At 39.8% G+C, this 20,918-nt stretch overlaps 1 protein-coding gene across 8 annotated transcripts in view; it reads right to left on the bottom strand.

Moving 5' to 3' along the window:
• The window catches only part of pkp4 (plakophilin 4), an 82,577-nt gene that overhangs the window by 23,378 nt on the left and 38,281 nt on the right, over window positions 1-20,918 (bottom strand). For 4 of the 8 annotated variants that reach the window (XM_040148176.1, XM_040148177.1, XM_040148174.1 and 1 more), the window contains 5 exons: window positions 15,463-15,497; window positions 11,569-11,700; window positions 10,914-11,107; window positions 9,527-10,103; window positions 7,515-7,541 (listed from right to left, as the gene is read on the bottom strand). In XM_040148176.1, coding sequence (XP_040004110.1) covers window positions 7,515-7,541; window positions 9,527-10,103; window positions 10,914-11,107; window positions 11,569-11,700; window positions 15,463-15,497 — 965 coding nt within the window. The remainder of the gene's footprint in view (window positions 1-7,514; window positions 7,542-9,526; window positions 10,104-10,913; window positions 11,108-11,568; window positions 11,701-15,462; window positions 15,498-20,918) is intronic. The other 4 variants (XM_040148175.1, XM_040148178.1, XM_040148179.1 and 1 more) reach the window with 4 other exon arrangements.

Raw genomic sequence — 20,918 nt, 5'->3', positions numbered from 1 at the left:
ATGATACCGAGCTTTTTTCTATGCCGTACCAAAAACAAATTCCACCAAATCTGGTTGTGCAGCCATTCAAGTGAAGTGAAATGGTTGTCAGTTATATACATGTAAAACATGCAAAAAATCAGCTATTGCTAATTTCACGTATCATTCTTAATCGACATTATGTAGAGCTGACATACACACTACCCAAACACCAAAGCTCTGCTAGAGATATTCAATGTAAGTATCACACCCTTATGTGAAAAATTAAAGTATGGGAAGGCAGAATAACACACAATGTCAGTCCTTCTTGATTTGCTTTTGTCACCGCAACTAAAGTGTAATAAAGAGAAATGCAATGCTTATTTCCAATTCTCTATCAGATTCCATAGCCTTGACACACCAAGATGACTTCAGTCAAGACCAAGCACTGACAAGGTTGGGCTAATGTCTTTTGTTGTACAACACAACACAACACGAAGACTACAGCCAATAGCCAACTGCCTGCCAACATCATGTTTTGTGCCTGCTTGAGAGGAAATAACTAATGATAAGTCTAAATTTGTACAGTCTTCTTATATATTTGATATACAAATTGAGAGTTTGTATGATAAAGACTTGCGACTGGCACTGTAAAGTTTTGCCTTAGTCTGCATTGGGGTTGTCAGTCAGTGGTCCTTTTCTAGTGAAGGAGGAATATGTGGGAGCAAACAGTAAATATTGTACTAAATGGGCCACTGATGAGGGCCAACCAGAGCGAGTAGTAATTGTTCAAGAACAATGTGAACCAATCAGAGCATGGTCAGAGCAGATGTTGGGAAATGTGTGGTGCAGGAAGGCTGAGCCTCTGTAATCAAAAACATGCACACCTGCCAGGGGTGAGACAAAAAAACACACAGATGAGTGCTGCAAGTAAAACTCCCTTCCAGACAGGTCACTATAACAACAGGCTGTGGGGGCAGCATGAAGCAGCAAGTCCTGTCTGACTCAGATTCAGTCCAGATGTGAAACAATAACGGCAGAATGAGGTAACAGCAATATTTGCTGCTCTGAATACTTCCATACAAAGAATTATGTCAAACTTGAAAGTACTGAAATCAACATTCATGTTAGTAAAGCCACTGCCCAAATGTGAAGCAGTTAAAAAAACAAAAAACAAAACACATAACATCTTTTTGCACAAGTTGTTCAGATTCAGATGAAACAGTTTTAGGGTACAAAATTAAGTGCATCATCATGTCAACCTAAATACTAGCATATTTTAGCATTGACTATTGTTCTTACTCTGTAACGGAGGCAACTCTATGTTTAACAAAGTACAATTCTTGAAATAAAAAAGTATAAGTAAAATTGCAGATTTTTAAATATACCCCAAAAAGTACAAGTCCAATTAAAACTTTGTTACAGTAATGAGAGTAAATGTGATTTGTTTTCTTCCACCCCTGCATATCATAGCATTGCTGCACGTGGTGCAAAATTCTAACCCATGTGTTCCAAAAGCACATTTAGCTGTGACTGTGTGAATGTCCTGCATGCTACACCCATCTGGTCAAGTCCATTGCTGACAGGATGAAGAAGCAATCGATCTACACTTTCCCCATATCAAGAGTATGGCTAGCAGAGACAAGGACTGTAGTACATAGGGCATTTCAGATAGGTAGAAAATGGGAAAATCTGCTATAAAACAAAATAGCATTAAGAAAAAAAATTGGGTGAGAAAATGGCTGAAAATGACCCCATTCATTTCAAAATTGCCCTGCAGGAAATCGGTTGCAAAGTTTTTTATCAAACCAACTAAGGGCTAATGCTTGCAAATGGACAATAAATAATTAATTAAATTAAAGTCTGGGCTGAATATGTTATTTCGACATGACAAAAATACTTTTTTAATCAAACGGTAATGATAGTCGTGCTTTTACTGTAAAATTCTAAGGATGGCATGAGTGGGCTATGGACTTCGCTATCATTTAAAGCTGAAGAACAATTGAACACACATGGGTGCAATGAAAAGTAAAGAACAAGATGGATATGAAGAGAGTTCAGATTTCTGTAATCTCCTTTTTTGTCAAACAAACGCTCACAACTTAAGTGTTCTGCATGCCTGTGTTTGTGTTAAACCTCACATCAGTGAAGCTCACTAAAGTGTGAACCCCAATGGACCAGTATACAGTTGGCAACTAACTGCTCATTGCACATTTCACGAGCCTCCAAACGTCACTTGGGTCCTCTCCAACTCCATGAGCTCAGCCGTTCACTGCTGCTACCATGCAGAACCAGCTAAATGAGGGATTTTTGTCACAGTCAGAGACAGAGGAAATTAATATATAAGTATGTTTGCCTCCTTTGGGAGCAGAGGGCCTTTGGGGGGAGCAGCAGGAAGATTAAAGATGTAGATAGTCGCCAGGCTGAGGCTGACCTTTGAAGCACAAGTTCTTCAGTGGTGAAAAAGCCAAGGTCTGGGTGGGCATCAGGCAGCTGGCTCTGCTAACATCTAGCTACACAATGAATGCATAAAATAATATATTTACTAGATTAATAGTTAATGATTATTAAAAGTATTTTGTTGAGACTATCTGATTGATATAGCTAGCCTAAATTTTTCAGATGGAATAACACATCTTAGGGTATGTAGGTACTGACTGTTTTGCTTTGCCATGAGCATTCCCTACGAAAATATTACAGTCCTACCTTCAGCTGAATTTTGAACAGTGGGTTTCCTGGTCAGGTTTGGCTGTTTGCCAATCAACGTGTACAGGTGCTCTATGATAACAGGTACATTTTGTGCAGGTGATCAGTGCAAGTGCAAATTATTCAGTAAAATTATTTGTCAAGATTATGTATTATTTCAAATAAAGGCTTTCTCCAAATTTCCTCTTATCGCTGACTGTCTGTTAAGCCATCGACTGTATTAAATAAATAAGAGCAGGCACTGCAGACAAAAGGCTGCTGAGACCAGTTACATGTTCAAGCTTTTTACTGAACCTTTTTTAATGTTGATTTTGAACTGTTAATTGAAAGTGTTTTTGTTGATTTGAAGTAGGGTCTAATAACTAAAAACTAAAACTAACTAAAAGATACTACTGTCTTAGAAAGCCTGCCTAGTTTGGTTATATTTGTTCTCTGCCAATAGCATCCACCTCACACCATGTAGAGTGGGCCACAACATTGTTTAATCCTGGGCTGAACACCAGTTCCACTCCACACCTGCTACCAGGTTGTTAATCCATTATTTAAGAATTGCATTGAATAATATTTATTTTTTTTATTATTTCTTTAATTAGCCATTCAAAATAAATTATTTTGAAATACCATTTAGTAAGAGTAATAAGCCACTTACTGCAATGCTTTTAGAGTAGCTCCAGGATGAATCTTTCTTAGCTTGTAGTGTGCTCTCTGGTGGCTCATTGCTAAATAAACCATTGTAGATGCAGTATACAGTATACTGTAGATTCACAATATCAGACTTATTAATGGGTTATATTAAATACCCAAATAACTTAAAGGCACAAAAGGGCACAAAACTTTGGACTACAAATAAACAAGTACTCAAAATGGAAGGCATGTTGTTGTGCAGGGCAGGGAGTAAAACAAAGTAAAACAGAATAATGCTGCCGCTGTGTGCCATAGTGGCACACTCAATAGCCCAGGAAGCCTTTCATTCTGTGACAGTGCACACAATAGCCACTAGCAGCAGCTTGGCAGGAAATCAGTTCAGCTTCTCTTGTTAGAAGGTTTGAAGGGGGCAAGGATATGAAGAGAGACGAGGTAGCGAGAAGACATAAGGAAAGGCGGGTGCAACCGAGAAGAAAGCAGGAGAGAGTATAAGAGGGGGAGGGAAAGAAAGGATGAAAATGAAAAGAGGGTTAATGAGGCCGTCTATGACCACCAGAGACTTCTCATCCCATGTAAAGCCTGGCCACATAAATGGGGGCTTATGGCACAGCTGTGACCAAGTGAGAGGGACAGAATCTCCCAGGCACAGGAACCTTCATGCATACTGTATCTCTCCCTCTCAGCAGCCTGACTCCTGAAAGTAGCAACGTTCAAACAACCTTAGCGGAGACTAATCCGTCTGCCTTCTTTATTCTGCTCCCCTGGTAGAAGGGCTGTAGTCAATTCTAAAAGCATCTGCAAATTGTTGGGGAGAAATAACATACTGCTGTCTATTGAGAATGAATGGCCCACATTCCTCGTGCGTTATAGTCATTTAATCCCCCCCCCTCAGCCCTCTCACCGTGGCTTTAACAGATTATACTTGGCAGAGGCTAGATGATGGGCGGTGGCGGCTTGGTGTGTGCTTGCTTCGGAGAAACAAACACTTGAAATGGATTGAGCTGACTTCATTCCTCAACAAAAATAATTTTCAAAAACCCTCTGCAAACAGGAGAACTGGCGGGATAATAAGAAAATCGTAAACATAAAAATGAGACTAGCTATAAAAATTAAGTTAAAACTACAATGCTGGCTTGGCTGTCAGATTGAAAAGCCATACATGCAGATATGCCATTTCCCGTCGCTTTCCTTTGTCCCACTCTGCTCTGAAATGGACATTGAGCATAATGAGCATATTATTAGGTACAATTTGTCATCATTTTATATTTTTCTGTAGCAGAGGGATGGCGAGACTTCCTGCCAATGTCAGTGCAGGGAAGGGAGCCAGGTGGGTGGTAGAAAAAAGGAGGAAAGAGAGGAGGGCACTGAGAGGAGCAGAAAGGAAACACACGAAAAGAGATAAAAGTCTGTTGAAAAGAAAACAGAGGAAAACCATAACGGCACTCAGTATATCGCATATCTCCGCCAAGGCCAAATATTCAGGAAAATAATTGAAAATACCCTATCTCACAATGTCAAGGAAAGTTAACATTGCAGATCTGTCCCTTTACCCGGATCTGCACCAAAATTTAATGTGTTCTTCCCGGGCCCATGTCTCATCCCTCCACAAAGTTTGGAGCAAATCGGTTCAGTGTTTTTTCCGTCATCCTGCTGACAAACAAACAAGCCAACAATCACAGATGTGTGAAAACATAACCTCCTTGGTGAAGGTAACAACGAAATGTATGACAGAGCAAGAAAGAGGTGAGGAAAGGAGGCAAAACATCTTCTGATAGATACTGACAGAAAACCCCCAACAGCTACAATATCAAGGCAAGGCTGTCGGATGCCATTTGCCAAACGCTGGCAACTGAACCTGATCATGTGATCATCCCGTTCCCTTCTACTATGGCTCACCAAACATTTGTGACAAATTATTTTGTTATGAAGACAGCTCCAGTGAAATGTATGTAACGGGAACGGGAGACGGTTAGAAGGGGGGACAGAGTGAGACAGAAAGATGAGACAGAAAGATGGGAATGAGGGGAAAGAAGGGAGAAAGAGATGAGGGAGAAGAGGATATGGGAGAGAGAGGAGAATTAGGTTGGTGTCTCCGTCTGCTCGGACGACAGGGACTGAAAACCTATTTGTGTCTGCTGGAGACATCATTAGTCATAGCAGCAGCATGTATGTTTGTGTGTGTCGTAGGACTAGACAATAAAGTCATCTTAAAAATTCTACTATATCACAAAATTCCACAATAACATTTCGTAATTTCGTTTTCTGCATTTGAGTAAAAGCTCTCAACAATTATCCAATCAGGCTACAGCAACAGGGTGTAGTATGTAGGCACTATCCAAGAAGAAAAAAAAATTAAAAATTAAAAAGCATCTTGCTATAACCACCCGCTTACAAGACCCTGAAAAGTCATGTGAATGAGTGACTGTTGATGAGGAAATTCTGACAAAGACATGTCACACAACCTCTGTGATTTAAACATGGTTTGAATTTCTGAAATCCAATAAAGAGCAGATTGGTATCCGTGCCAACAAGGATGGGAAAGAAAACAAACCTCTTCCACTATCTGAAAAAGGTACCATCCCACTGAGAAGATAAAAAGTCGATTCAGTCAGTCATTTTGCAGCCCCAAAGTGCTAGTAATAGCACTAGTATGAGCCTGCACATGAGAGTAACTCAAAATGGAATCAGGGAAATTTTTCTAATTCATTTTCAAGAAGAATTCTCAATTCTTCTTGAGAGATCCTCTCAAACTCCGTCAGACTGTATGGGAAGCGTGTGTGAACTACCATCCTCTCCACACATGTTCTATGAGTTTTACATCTGGGCTTTGGTTAGGCCACTCATGGACAGTCAGAGACTTGTCCCGAAGCCACTCTGGCATTTCCTTAGCCGTATGCTTCAGGTCATTGTCACGCTGAAAGGTGAACCATCACACCAACCTCAGGTCACGTGCAGTCTGGAGGAGGTGTTCTTCAAGGACTTCTCTGTATTTGGCTGCAGTCATTCTTCCCTTAGTTCTGACCAGTCTCCCTGTCCCTGCTGCCGAGAAGCACCTCAATAGCATGACCCTGCCACCACCATGCTTCAACGTAGAGATGGTATTAGCCAGGTGATGAGCAGTGTCTGGTTTTCGTCAGACCTAGTGCTGTCCAAAGAGTTACTCCTCAGACCAGAGAATGTTTTTCCTCATGCCCTCAAAATCCTTCAAATACTGTTTGCCAAACTCCCAGCAGGCTGTCATATGCCTTTTTTCCTCAAAGTGACTTCCATCTAGCCTATCTACCATAAAGCCCTGATTGATGGAGTGCTGCTGAGATGGTCGTCCTTTAGGCAGGTTGTCCCATCTCTGCAGGGGACTTCTGAGGCTCTGTTAGACTCACCATTGGGATATTGGTCACCTCCCTGACCAAGGCACTTCTCGCCTGGTTACTCAGTTTGATCGGAAGGCCAACTCTAGGAAGAGTCTTGGTGATTCTTCTGTTTCACAATTATTGAGGTCACGGTGCTCCTGAAAAACACTCAGCGCTTTAGAAATGGTTTTTTACCCTTGCCCTGATCTGTGCCTCACCACAATTCTATCACAGAGGTCGACAGAGAGGTTTCCTTGGACTTCGTGGCTTTTTGCCCTGACATGCCTTGTGAATTGTGGGACCTTATATACACAGGCGTGTGCCTTTCTAAACTATATCCAGTCAGTTCAATTTGCCACAGGTGTACTTCATTCAAGTTCTAGACACATAAAGGATAATTAAAGCTCAGAGGATGCACCTGACCAACATTTGGAGTGCCTAAGCAAAGGGTCTGAATACTTTTATAAATGAGAGATTTCAGTTTATGATTTTGAGTAAATGTTCAAAACTTTCTAAAAACATGTTTTCACTTTGTCATTATGGATTATTAAGTAAAGACCGATTCAATTTTAATAGGAAAAAACATGTTGTGAAATATTTCTGCACATATCACCCAGCCTTATTGTGTAGTGCATACAGTAAATCCACAGTGCAGTATGTGACCTGTAATACTGATAACACTAAATGAAACACATACACGTTCAATGGTAAAAAAAAAAAGGCAATTGGGTGGAGATGATTATTTAACCGTGAACAAATAAACGGCCCACATGCACATGCAGCACCTACATGAAAACACAATACACTGAGGATGATGGGAAACCAATGTAACACAACAAACCAAAAAACGTTCACCTTGAACATCATCGTCAACCAGGGCATCTGAGGATATCCCCACGCAGCATGAATTCAAGCAGAAAACAGTCCATTAACCTTGTAACAATAATACAGTGATTGCTGAATAAGGGCTTCTTTTACTTTTGGAAGAAAACAAAAATGTTCTTTGATTTTTGTGGTGAAACCCTGATTACCTGACCAGTTTTAAAATGAATACTTTCATTGTCTTCACCATCTGAAAAACTATCATATCCCACTGAAATGTGAAGAAAGGTGTGTTTTTTTTAATCAACTTTATGCTACGTAATATCTGTGCATTATCTGTCAAAACTACATTCTTTTCTAGAGGAGATACCTTATTAAGTGAGAGCGGAGAATGAATAAGCACAGGCTGATACTGTGGGGGAAAATTGATTGGCTCCATTAGAACAAGATTCATGTTTGGCTACAACACAGTAGCCCGTGCTTGTTTTTGGCTCCTTCTCCTAAAAGCATGACATACAAGATAGTTTGGCAAGACAGGTTCCCCCATAATTATCTTCCTGATATCCTCAATTATTCTGAAAACATTACACACACACACGCAGACGCACACACGCACACGCACACAGACACAGAGTTATACAGCTACCTCCTTTTTTTCCTTTGTGAGTGCTCATGATATAGCCTTGATAAGGCACTCATTAAAATAATGAATTTGGAAGGAACTCCATTACGTGTATTGAAAATGTTTTCTTCTATCATCTTTTTTATGTCTCTACACAGGTAAACATCCTCACGTGTGTTGTGAAATTGCTCATTTATCTATCCTGCAAACTAAAACGGTCTCTAAATAAACACCACATTTATTTGACATCAGTCAATAGTCTTGATAAAGAATATGATGTTAGAGGTACGACAAATTTAAAACTTTCGGCCCAAGATGTCAGTGAAACATTGTTTTTCAGCCTGGCATAAGTTACACTTGAACCTAACTGTACAGTGTTATTAGTGTTACAGTGTAACATATTATCTAAATGGGCTGCTCTATTAGGACTACTAGATTCGGTCTCCTAGTCTATTCGTAACAGCAAAACTAACTTTGATTAGAAGTCTATTATACTCTTTGAGCTAATATTTATCTTCTTGCAGGAATTATGTTGTGGCTACCCTCCAGCACAAGCACTGACCTCACAGTCGCTGTTTCCTGTCAGATTCAGTAAGCTGAGCAGAGAGCCAACAAAAAAATGTATCAATGTTCAGACAATCACAGCTTGCTGTACTTCCTTTACTCAAGAAAAAAAATGAAAAGCAATTATGTGACAGCCTACAAAACTGAATTGCTGAAGTTTTACATGCTAAGACAGGAAACACAATATGCCAATTTTAAAAGGCAATCATTTTCATTCTATCAGTGTTTCCATGACTATCAGACTTCTTGAAGTAAATATACACTTAAACTAATACAAGCTTCTCAGATTAATGGCTTGCATTATTAATTTCTTGCATAAATAATGTTTAAAAAAAAAGACTATGTTGAAGCGTTTTTTCTCACTGAATGCTTCTCTGTTAACAAAGGTAGTCTATAAAATTGTGGTGTTTTCTGGAAATAACATAGGGGAATCATAAGGATGACATTTCAACCCTGTGTTCCTCCAGTGGTCATATAGTCAACATGACATAGCCTGGCCTTGACCCATACATCCCACACAAAAGCAAGCACACACACACGCACGCACGCACGCACGCACGCACGCACACACACACACAAAGACACAGTGTTTCAAACAGCTATGCGCCAATTGGAAGAAAGGGACGGCAAGGCAAAACAAAGAGGAGATCACCATGTACTCTTTCCTCTCCGATTTGACAGAAGTTATTTTACTATTGCTATTGTCTTTACACTTTTCAATACAAAAGACTGCAGCAAAAATATAAAGACAAATTTTAAATAGTTTTTAACTACTGAGAGTGAGAGTCTAAGTGAATTTGAGCAGGCTGGTGAACTGATGCACTCTAAATAGCATGTATGTGTGTATGCGTTAGAACACCTGTGAGGTTGTCAGGTCGTGTCATCCTCTCGTAAATGTCGTAACTCTGGGGTCCATAGGGGTCCGTGTTGTGGAGCATTGAGCGGGGCAGAGTGGAGCTGTAGTGCTGGGGCACGGCGGTCATACTAGCCCTGACTGGAGACGATGAGTGAGTAGGCTGTTTGGTTAGTGGAGGGTTGTCCACCATTGTCAGAGGTGAGCCCATGCGGCCCGATGAGGACCCAGCAGACGCCTGATAGGGCGAGGTGGTACGGCTAGCACTGCCCGACCGTGAGTTTGTAGAGCCCATGCGCCGCAGTGCTGCAGGGGAGTTTTTCTGGGTTGAGTAGGGTGAACCGCTGCCACCGCCGCCAGTGATACTGTTGCGCTGGGCAGAGGGCAACGTTGTAGAGAAGATGCTGGAGAGGGGTTTGGGTTCAGTTACAATGGGTGAGCCATAGGCACTGCCAGCTGAGGTACGCAGGGAACCGCGGGAGGGGGACATACTGCTGGCATAGGCTGGCGAGTGTGAGCGAGAAGGCACTGAGCTTACCCTCCGCATAGCACGGCCAGGCACTGCTGTTGTGACTGCTGGAACCTGCAAGTGAGGAAAAAAACAATATGGCCACATGCATTTCTTTCTTCACTCCTTAAGGAGCTATAAAAAATAATTAACAATCATGTTGTACTCTCTACCTTGAGTTGACCTGAGTAATGATAATGACATGCTAAATAATACAGCATTACTCCAGGCCATCTTTATTTTCCCTTTCCCATCCCCCTCGATACAACAGTGCAATTTGATTTATCAGTGGTTTCTGTGTACAACACTGTATGAAGCATGATTGCGTTGTTGTGCTCAGTGCACTGTGTACCTTCTGTGTCTTTAAGCTTTACATTGCTACCGTCACAGAAAACAAGTCAATTAAATTCTGGTGTTTCTCTTTTGTTGTTTTTAATCAAAAGCTTTCTGTCACTTGTGAATTAAATTTCATGAGCCCTTGAATGTTCCGAGCTGTGTTTAATAAAAGAATATTGTAAATATTATAATACAGACGCAGAGGCAGACACACACGCACACGCACACAGTTTCAGAAATATTCAAACCAGCCCGTCTGGCATCAACAATCATGCCACGGTTAGTCACTGAGATCACATTTTTCCCCACTCTGATGTTTGATGTGAACATTAACTGAAGCTCCTGACCTGTATCTGCATGATTTTATGCATTGCACTGCTGCCACGTGATTGGCTGATTGGATAATTGCATGAATATTCAGGTGCACAGGTATTTCTTATAAGGTACTCGATGAGTGTATGTGCTAATGTTACTCAGAGGACAATTCTCTAAAGATACCTTTTTTGCTTAACAACAGCAATATGTTGTATGTGCAGTTGCTGAAAGTACCTGGGCTGAAGCCTGGCCCTCGGCCCTGACATTCCTCATCAGGGTGCCAGTGCCAGCGCCAGGGAAGGAGTGCTGCATCCTCAGCTCAGCCTTGCCCAGGTTCTGGCTGCTGAGATAGCCGCTGCTGGCATCCTGGTAGCCACTGTCCGAGTATGAGTTCATCTGAGTTGAGCTACGTGAATTCCCTGCGGACCCTGAGAGAGCGAGACAGAAAAGGAGACAATAATTAAACAGAGAGAGAGAGGAGAGTGAAGGGTTAGAGGTGCAGGAGACAGACACATCATAAATGGTTTCATAATAGACATGACCTTTACCTAGACAGCATTACTACTGACAAATGGCACTGCTGGGGATAACTGTTCTACCACCCTATCATTCAGTGTACCATGGTTCTATACAGCATCTTATCAGCTGTGTTGAGGGTTCACTTCTTATCACTGGTACTCAAAGTATCAAGTATCAAGTATCAGTATGGGAAAGACAAAAGTGCAAGACAAAGACAGACTTTAAGCACTATCAAAAGATAAGTAAAGAAACAGCTTGTAGTCAATTAATTGCCATATAAATGCAGTGGGATAGTGCTGAGGCCAGAAAACAAAAAATCTGAGTTAGATAAAAAAACACTGCAGAAGATGGAGAGAAGGCAATAACGGACCCTCACTTTCATTGAGGGAGGACTGCTCTGGGGAGTACAGAGACACCTGCTCTGACTCAGTCCTGATGCGGTAGCTGGGCGACTGGGAGCTGTCAGTCACCCGGGACTTTGTGTCCCCTGAGGCGGAGGCATCTGGGAAGACACAGCAAAGCAGGAGAGTCAGACAGAGAGGGAGAGCTTTGAGTCTGAAACAATTACAGGGTTCTGGCTTTGGGATGGAAAGATTCTAATAGTCATTAAAGCAGTCAACAGTATTTGGAATTGAGGGGAAACCATAACCGCCAGTAATTTCTGCAACATTAGTTTCATGCTTGTGTACAATTGGAGTCTTGCAATTTTACTGCCATACTAATTGTGGAAAGCAAAATCGGGTAGCATGTCACTTCAACTGTGTGTACAGTTGTGCTCCAAGTAGTTTAACTGCTCTAACATTTCCCTACATCCCCCTCAATTCATGCATGGCAACAACCGGTGTGGCAAGCAGGAACTGGAATTAGCCCTCTAATGTCCCTGTGCACAATGTTTTCCCATAATCACAATCTAGTTAAGCGTGACTACTGTCAATGGGTTACTTTGCAATCACAAGAACAATAGCCAGCAAGCAGAGGGGAACAGGGAGGCAAATACTGGCAGCCAGGGTCTGTCAAATCCTGCTCACTCAGCTGGTGTGTGAATGAGAGTTGAATTCCATAAAGAGGCCGCCTTGTTGCCCAAGCTGACTTGTTGAATAAATCTGTTGACACATATAGGCCTAGTGTGTTTGACAACATGGCATCATGCACTCCCATCTCTGGACATTTAAGAGTGTTTACCCACTTACAAATAGGATAGACATAAGCTGGGTTCAAGCGGGTCTTTAGTCAAATTGTGAGAATACACATTTAGCATGGCCTGGTGTGAGAAGGTCGTGCCCCACTTTTTCTCAGCACCAGTACCACCACTTGAGCCAGTGCAGTCTGTAACAAACATCCTCGATATTTGCAGGAAACCTTGCCAATTGCATTTCAATAGTGCTGCGATTTTTAATTTAATACATAACCCTGTCTAAAATTACAACTATATAAATTTAAGTTTTGTGTTGCAGTTTTTAATTAGTCTTGCTTTCTCGCTCACCCACTCACCGTCTCTTGTGTGTTATCCTTCTTTGTCTTTCTCTGTTTTTATTTAACAATATACTGTACCCTTCCGTAGTTATAATTAGGGAGCAAAGTGGTAAAAGATTGATGTGCTAGGTAGGTGTGAGACATTCAGAGAAAAACTTCACAAGAAAGATTACATTTGAAATAATTAAAATTTCATGTGGGTGATATGAGGGGCTTGTTAAAGTATAGAAACAAAGATTGTTCTATGAAAGCAAAAAGCATATATATGTTCTCTAAATGTAAGTAATGATACGACTGAACAAGTTTTTTTTCTCCTTCCATTCTGGCAGTGCCTCTGTGGCTGGCACACAGTGTGTTGTTCTAGACCACAGGGTTTTTATACTGAGCCTTGACCCTGTTTGATAAATGAGATGCCAAAAAGCCAGAACAGGGGAGGAAGAGGAAGAGAGTGGGAGACAGCAAGCGGAGAGAGCGACAGAACCCTTTTTCAAAAACTGAGGATCAAACATTACTGGTTTCAAATATCCATATATGGGAGGAGTTTTTGACATTCACATTTAATTTACCATATGTAACAACTCCATGTTGACCATTTTCAAACGACACTACCACTCTGGATAGATTTGTTTTTTCTCCAAGACATTAAAGAAGAAGAGAGCTCACACAGGTTGATTTTGATGTTGTATTTTAAAACTTGTTTTGCTATTGAATGTTTATCTCTACTGTTTAGTACCCCAGTTAGTACTTGTCTAAGCACCCTGTACCCCCCCCCCATTACTTTTTCTCATCTATTAATAATGTATTAGATAAAACTAGAACAATGCTGCCCAGTTTACACAGTCCAGCAGCACCCATACAGACAATCAGCTTGTCTGTATCTCATCCCGACTTTTATTCCCATTTCCCGTGCATTATTTTATTGGTGTTTTACTGGATTTAAAGAGCAATTTTTAGGTTTGTGTCACACGAATTGACATGTTGGAAAATGATGCAGAAACTAGATTTTCGAAACATATATCTGTAAATAAACCACACTGAGATTGTGACATCACATAAGGAAGAGCATCCAAGCTAGGTCAAGTTTAACAATTATAAACATGGCTCCTAAGGCTCATTTTGGGGCTGGGAACAAGAAAGAATAAAGAAAAATAATGGCCTTTAATGACAAATTGAGTTGGGGTGTACCTGTCTAAAAAAGAATAAGCAGCTAAACAAAAAGAGACAGGGAATAGGGACAGAGACAGAAAGAGTATTTTCATTTTGGGAGGTTTGTCCTCTATTCTCAGCGGACATGAGGTGTGACTGCATTGACATTTCCTGGGGCTAAAAGGCTTGTTTCTACAGTAACAATTCTATCCCAGACTCTCAGACAGTGGAGACATTACGGTGGCTCATGACGCCAATAAGCCTCAGAGATAAAAACGTGGCCGATTACACTCAGTGCCACACATTTACACTTTAATTCATTTAGATTGCAAAAAGTACATTACTACATCAGACTATCATTTATCACCTACAGTACAATGGGAAATCAATACAAGGCAAAACAGCGATTATGATTAGTCCCCAGCTCTGTTCCAACACTAATGAAATACATTCAGCTAGGAAATGAGGAGTAGGCAGCAAATGAGAGAACCGTTTTATTATTAATATTCCCAGTGCTTATATACAACTGTAACCCCCCCATAGGCTCCCTTCTGATGGGAATGACAATAAAAGATTAATGGCCATTGCAAAAATTCACTAAGTTCCACTATGTAATTAATAAGCCATGAAATATATTGGTAAATTCAATTCATTATCTGTTCCCTCCTGAAGATCCTTCAAGGATGTGGGCTAAACAAACAGGGAAAAAAAGGGTCTGTGAGAAATCATTCCTCTCCCCATCACTGATGGTGTTGTGTCTGAGTGGGCAGAAATAGCTTAGATAAATATTAAAACAAGAATACGCCTAAGGCTGTCCATTACTCTAAGCATGGTTGAAAAGGCTCACGTTAGCAATGATTATTGTGAAAATGTAAAACATGCCTGTACTGCACTACACTTACACTGAAAAACAGACTTAATCAAGCCCGTACAGAGAGACAGCCACACAAAATCCTCTCTGCAAAATAAATGAGAATTGAAAAGCGCTTAGCCAATCAGTTTTGCCTTACTGATAGTACGTGTGTGTATTTTATCATTGTGATACTGAGCAGGATTCTCTAGTCCACTAAAAATCAATTTGTGTTTTATAAAGTAAACTAGGGATAATGCAAGCAGATGGGTACTTATGTCTGGCATTGGTTACTGACCACAGACTAGAGGACTTAATAGGTCCAAAAGGGAATAACCAGGGTCAAACAGAAAACAGAAAGTAACAAATGAATGAGCTAATAAGCATCATACAGAGGATAAAAAGCCTCAGGTTGTTTCAAACCTTTGGAAAGCTAACCTAATTAAGGCTATGTATTTTAGTATTGAAAGGCATCCATAGCGACACGTTTCACAGAGAAAGTAGGTGGCCTTGTGACTCATTTCTTTACAGTAAAACTATAGAATGAAAAGTAATTTGTTGTTCTACATTAATTGTTTGAGACATACTTCAGCATGCCTAACTCAAGTTATTTCAGGTCTAGGCACAGGGAGAGGTGGGTGGTATGTTTGCTGAATACTCCTACCAATAAGTGACTACAGAGGACACCAAATATGATCTGAATGCGTATATACATGGTAAAAATAGAAAAAAAAATTAGCTTTCGTTATGAAGAAGGATATCTATTCAATCATTTGGGTGTTTGAGTTGAAATACCTGCAGTTCTCCAAGGCAGGGACTTCTCAGATGAGCTGTTTGGGGAGGAAACAAGATAAAATAGTGAATACATGCACTACAAAATCAGAAAACAACACAGTGAATGACATGAGTGAAATCATCTGGAATAGACACCTTGGACCTTTCACAACAGGGTTAGAGATGAGACAATCACTATCTTTGAGATAAAACAGCTAGAGGTTCAGAGTACACCACCTAGGTGGAGAATTAATGTTTACAACCCAGACTTAAAGTCAATTTCTGTCACCTGTGTTTATGAAGACCTAAAGGTGCCTTTGGTGACAGACAGTGTTTTGTTTGAGGACCAACCACCACTGACCAAAAAGATAGAAATGTGGGAACGGAAGTTGTTTTTCTCCAGCGGCTCTAATAAACATGCTAAGTTGAAATGTGCACAAGGCCAGGGGATGGAATACAATCTGATGGGAGCTGATAGTGAACGCAGAGAAGTGGAGCAAGCTCCTAGAGTAAATCGGAAGTGATCATATAGTACATTCACACTCACTCTCACACACACACACACGATCTCTCTCTCAAGCACACACACACACACACAAACACACACACACACACACACACACACACACACACACACACACACACACACACACACACACACACACACACACACAGCGTCGGGATATCCTGACATAATCCTGACATGCATGCCAGTGTACATTCTAGCACAGAGAGAATTCTGAGAGACATTCAGTCTCCAGAGAATAATGTGGGTGAAAAATGGTCCAGTCAGAGAGCAATCACAGTTTGTGACTATTATTCCACAACACTGAGGATACTAGGCAGCAAAAACTGAAAGGATCTAATGTAGTGATTGATGACGAACAGTCCTGGATCAGCAGATCAAGGATCAGACTTAATGGTAAGCTTAGCGCAGGACGGCTTCAAACCATGCACCAACTAGACAATGGTACACATCTCAAATTGATCCCAAATGATTTTTCAGAATCTGCATATTGGCAGCGGCTTTTCAATGTCCAGATCCATTTAGTTTAATGTTTCTTGTTAGTTTCGTTTAACTCACAAATTAATTATGTTTTAAAGAAAATATGGAATAAAATTAAAAGCAAATACACTAAATTTATATTTGTTCAGTTCATGATCAAAACTAATTGATCACAATCAATACTAATTCATCGTGATCAAGAGAACACTACAAGCCATTCTGACATTCTTAAATTTGATCTTAGAATGCTTACAAAAATACGACTTAAATTGTAACCTAAAGTGAAACTTATTACATATTGTAAACTATAAATATACCTTTAAAGTTTACCAAAACTAAAGTGTAATCGAAAGACGATATGAGTATTTCTTTTTAAAAAAAGGATCATTCTTGTAATCCTGCAGCACCGCACTCAAATGTTTATAGCTAAGTGAGGAGCAGACATACGAGCCATCGTACATAAAAGATCTTGATAGCGACCTAATAATTTCAATTTATGTAAGTAGCTATTAAAATACTTTCTGACCAAAGGGAAAGCATTTCACTTTCAGAGCCATTTTTCCGAAATTGGTTATAACGACACATAGAGGCCAAGCAGGAGACCTCAGAACTGTGTTCCCACTCTTTTCTTATTTGCTGGTCATTACTGTCAAGCACCAAATGTTGCTTCTGCTGCTATTTTTTCCATCTAAGGTGACATTCAATGAGCTTTAAAAAGCACAGCTCTTGGAATTTTAATGAGCATGCAGGCAATTAAAAAGAGGAAGTTGGGCTAGTTTTGCTCCACTGAGCCATGGCAGATGAAGCAGAAGAATGGATACCATAATGATGATGTGCCATGCATGCTACATGCCGACCAGCTGGCTGGGTAGAGTGATTGTAAAACTGCAGATGCTGATAAACAACAGGTCTGACCCTGACAGGATACTTTATTTCCCATTAACCCCTTTGGCCAGTGAGAGACTGGCTGGGTGGGAGGTTGCATCTTTTAAGAGTTTTGCTTGAGGTCAGGTTTGATGACCAGCCCCTATAAGCTTGCAGAAATGAAGGGGGTGGTCAACTCTGGAGGTGTCATGAAATGTAATGACTCTCATCAGAACCCTTAAGTGTGCTGTCACCTCTGCTGTCATCCTGCTGAGCTATTGAGCCAAGCAAGAATGACCTCAATGGTTAAAGCTAATCTCCATTCACACACAAATGTCCAGTGATAGGAATTTCATTTGTCCTTACTTGGCTTTAAAAAAGGTGTGAAAAGGGTGTTACAGGTTTTTCTTATAGGATCTATGGGAGGTAGTGGATGTACCTCAGTGGGAAGAGTGGCTGCGTTTACATGTAATTGACAAATGTGATTATATCTTTTGACAGTAACCTGATTTCTAAAACATCATGTACATACGAAAAATCAGCTTAATCTTAGGATCGGACTACAATAAACCTGGATAACAAAGGCAGATTTCTGCTGGAGACCATTTAGCCATTATTCAACCCTTACCAATGTTTCTGAAAGGTTTTTCAAGTGTGTCAATTTGCATGCAAAACACCCATGACACAGAAAGTACCCATATCTCTGTGGCAACAGTGAAGCAAGGTGAAAGGAAAATACCTTTAGCTGTTTGAGCTTGTATCCATAATAATTACATCCAAACTCAAATTTTAACTGAAGAAGAAACAGTACTAATTTTTCTGCTACATCAAAAATATGAACAACAAGATATATCAGGTTGCACAGCTAAACGTTGTGTTATTTAGTTAGTCCGAATACAAGGAGGGAAAAAAACTGTGGCAAGAGATCCTAAAAACCCTGATCTACAAAGGAATAATCTGCAACAAGTGTCTTATGTTGATTTAGTTCTGCTTCAGTATATAGACGCAATCAAACACTGACTATAGTATCCACAAAACAACAAAAGATTTTTACCCCTGGTCCTGATACTGATACTAGTAGCAACTACTGCTTGCTTATTGTGTGAATGAACGGTCTACAATTGTTGCAGCCTCAAGGCTTTTTACTAATCAGCTCTAAACAACAAATTGCACTCAGATAATTCCAAGGCCAATAGAAAGCATCGACTCAAGCAACTATAGCTTGGGGACTGAATTTAGACTCTAGAAACCATTTTTGGTTCTCGGATCCCTTCAAAAGTTATATCATTTGTAAAGGTTTAAGTTTCAACTCTGCCACCATTAATAATTTTAACATTAATTACTGCTATCCATATTTTGAAAGAATCATCTTAGCCTGAGGGATTGCAACAGACAATTCAATCCAAACAAATGATGAGTAAAATTGTATTTGTAGCAAAGACAAAAACATCCTTCAATGATATTACTCCTTTCATCAGCTGTGTGTAGGGGGCTGAGGAAAGTCTTAACCTTTCTGTGGTCTAATGTATCTAACAAACTGGTAATAAAGCTTGTAATGAAAGGGCATTATATTCCAAAATTAAGCCAGTTCCAACATGGCTACCATCATTATATGGCAGCCACCAGATAAAATTATGAAAAGAATCTAAAATAAAGAAAACTATTTCTGTTGCAATTTTGGCTAAAACAGAAGCAGAACAGCACCAGTCACAATAGCCACGTCCACTGCTGACTCTTTTTAACAAAATACTGCTTTTACTCACCAGTTAAGCAAATTTACAAAGCAAGGAGGGGCAGAGAAAAAAAGTGAGGTCTCTTAGTAAAATTATGTTTATTCTAAAAATGAATTAATAAAGCAGGAAAATGAAGAATAAAGGTCTTTCTCTAAATACACTATATAAAGCTCCCTGGCACTATTTTAGAAATTATAGAGCTACAAGACTTTATGCAGTCCACTGTGTCCACAGCTTTATTATGCAGTAATAATAAAAAGCAAAAATAAATAATGGGTTAGACTCAATAACCTGTTATCTATGGGCTTTTGATGAAAACAAACCATAAATAATGGCATTATAATAAATAAATAATTATTAGTGAGATTTACTAGTGACAACAAGGGACCTTGATATTATGTCAGCTAATTTAGTTAAAATGGTTAATGTTTTGGCAGACAACCGCCTAATTATCATAGGTCCAAATCATGTTCAGTATTTACTGGGATTTTGACATGTGACTTGTTCGTTCCACGAACTAATGAGAAAAATATTGTGAACCTTTTTTTGCAGCTAGCTAAAACATGCTGCTGATGTTAATTGAGACAAAGGAATTGTCTTAATTAACATTGAAATTAAGACAATGAGTTGAACTCTGCACAAAACAGGCTTGAGTACTAATTTTCATTGTGACTGGCAGGCAAAAAACCCTTTCATATTAGAGGCAGTCATTAGATCGAGTAAATAAAGATTGCTTGGTTCGGGAGTTTTATTTCTAAAATTAATTATGAGAGGGCATACTTTTGTTAAATGTTTGTCATGAGTTAGTGAGTGTATACAGGACAACCACAGGAAAGCAAGTGTGTCACTTTTATCTCCAAATATGATCACCTTACAGACGAAATAAAAGTAAATAGGCTGGCTTTGTATATTTTCAGAGAGTTGGTGACTAGACTTTTTTCACAGCACTTGAACCTGCTCTATACCTGTGCCTCTCTAAAAATGGATAAAGGGGAAATGGACACTCTTATTTCTGAGTGCTGCAATCTGCTGGTAGTAGGTGGGTGTATTTTGACGTTATGCAGGCTAGAGTGCAAGAATTCCTCATGTAAGGGTATAGAGCTTATTATCACAAAGCCAGCCAAAAATCACCATCTCACCATCATATCGTCGTATGTAACCATAGAATTTCCAATGAGACATCTAAAGCAGTTGCACATCAGTGAATAGTTTAGTTAATCATTAGTAAAATACCCACACAATACAACACTGTGCTGTGGGATCAAACCTGCTGGCCTTAATCGAGCAAATAAACAAAAGCAAAAAAGAATCATCATATTAATAGTGGCTGCAAAATCTAACCATTAAGCAGTCTCTAAATGACACACTCTATTACCCTCTATTGTAGTTTTCATTGCCAATTTAAGGAATTAATTTTTAACCAGACCTAAAAGATAGTCCACATATTCATTGCTTATAAAATGGAACTATAACATATTGCATGTTTGAAATGCATGAATAAATGTAACAAAACACATATATAATCTTTCAGATCATCATATTATGACTTAGTAAGACAACATTTTGCCAATTTCAGATCTTTTTTTCCATGACACTTCTATTCTACTGCTATTCTCACAATTGTGTTAGGTCATATATTCCTGGAAAACCAGTAGTAAACATACCAGCAGTATAATTAATATTAGACAAATACCTGTATTGGTTTTCAAGGCTGTTATTGGTCAACGCCAGCAGCACGCTTGCATATTGGTGCCTCTCTCCATAATTTTTTATCGTTGACAAATGAGATCGAAGAAAAAAACCACCGAACCATGTGACAATACATGACTGGTGTCAAACCTTCTTCACAGCGGGCCTGTGAAGCCCATTGGGAT

This window comes from Xiphias gladius, chromosome 16, assembly GCF_016859285.1.
Source record: "Xiphias gladius isolate SHS-SW01 ecotype Sanya breed wild chromosome 16, ASM1685928v1, whole genome shotgun sequence".
Lineage (NCBI taxonomy): Eukaryota > Metazoa > Chordata > Actinopteri > Istiophoriformes > Xiphiidae > Xiphias > Xiphias gladius.
This window is presented reverse-complemented; position numbering and strand designations above follow the sequence as displayed.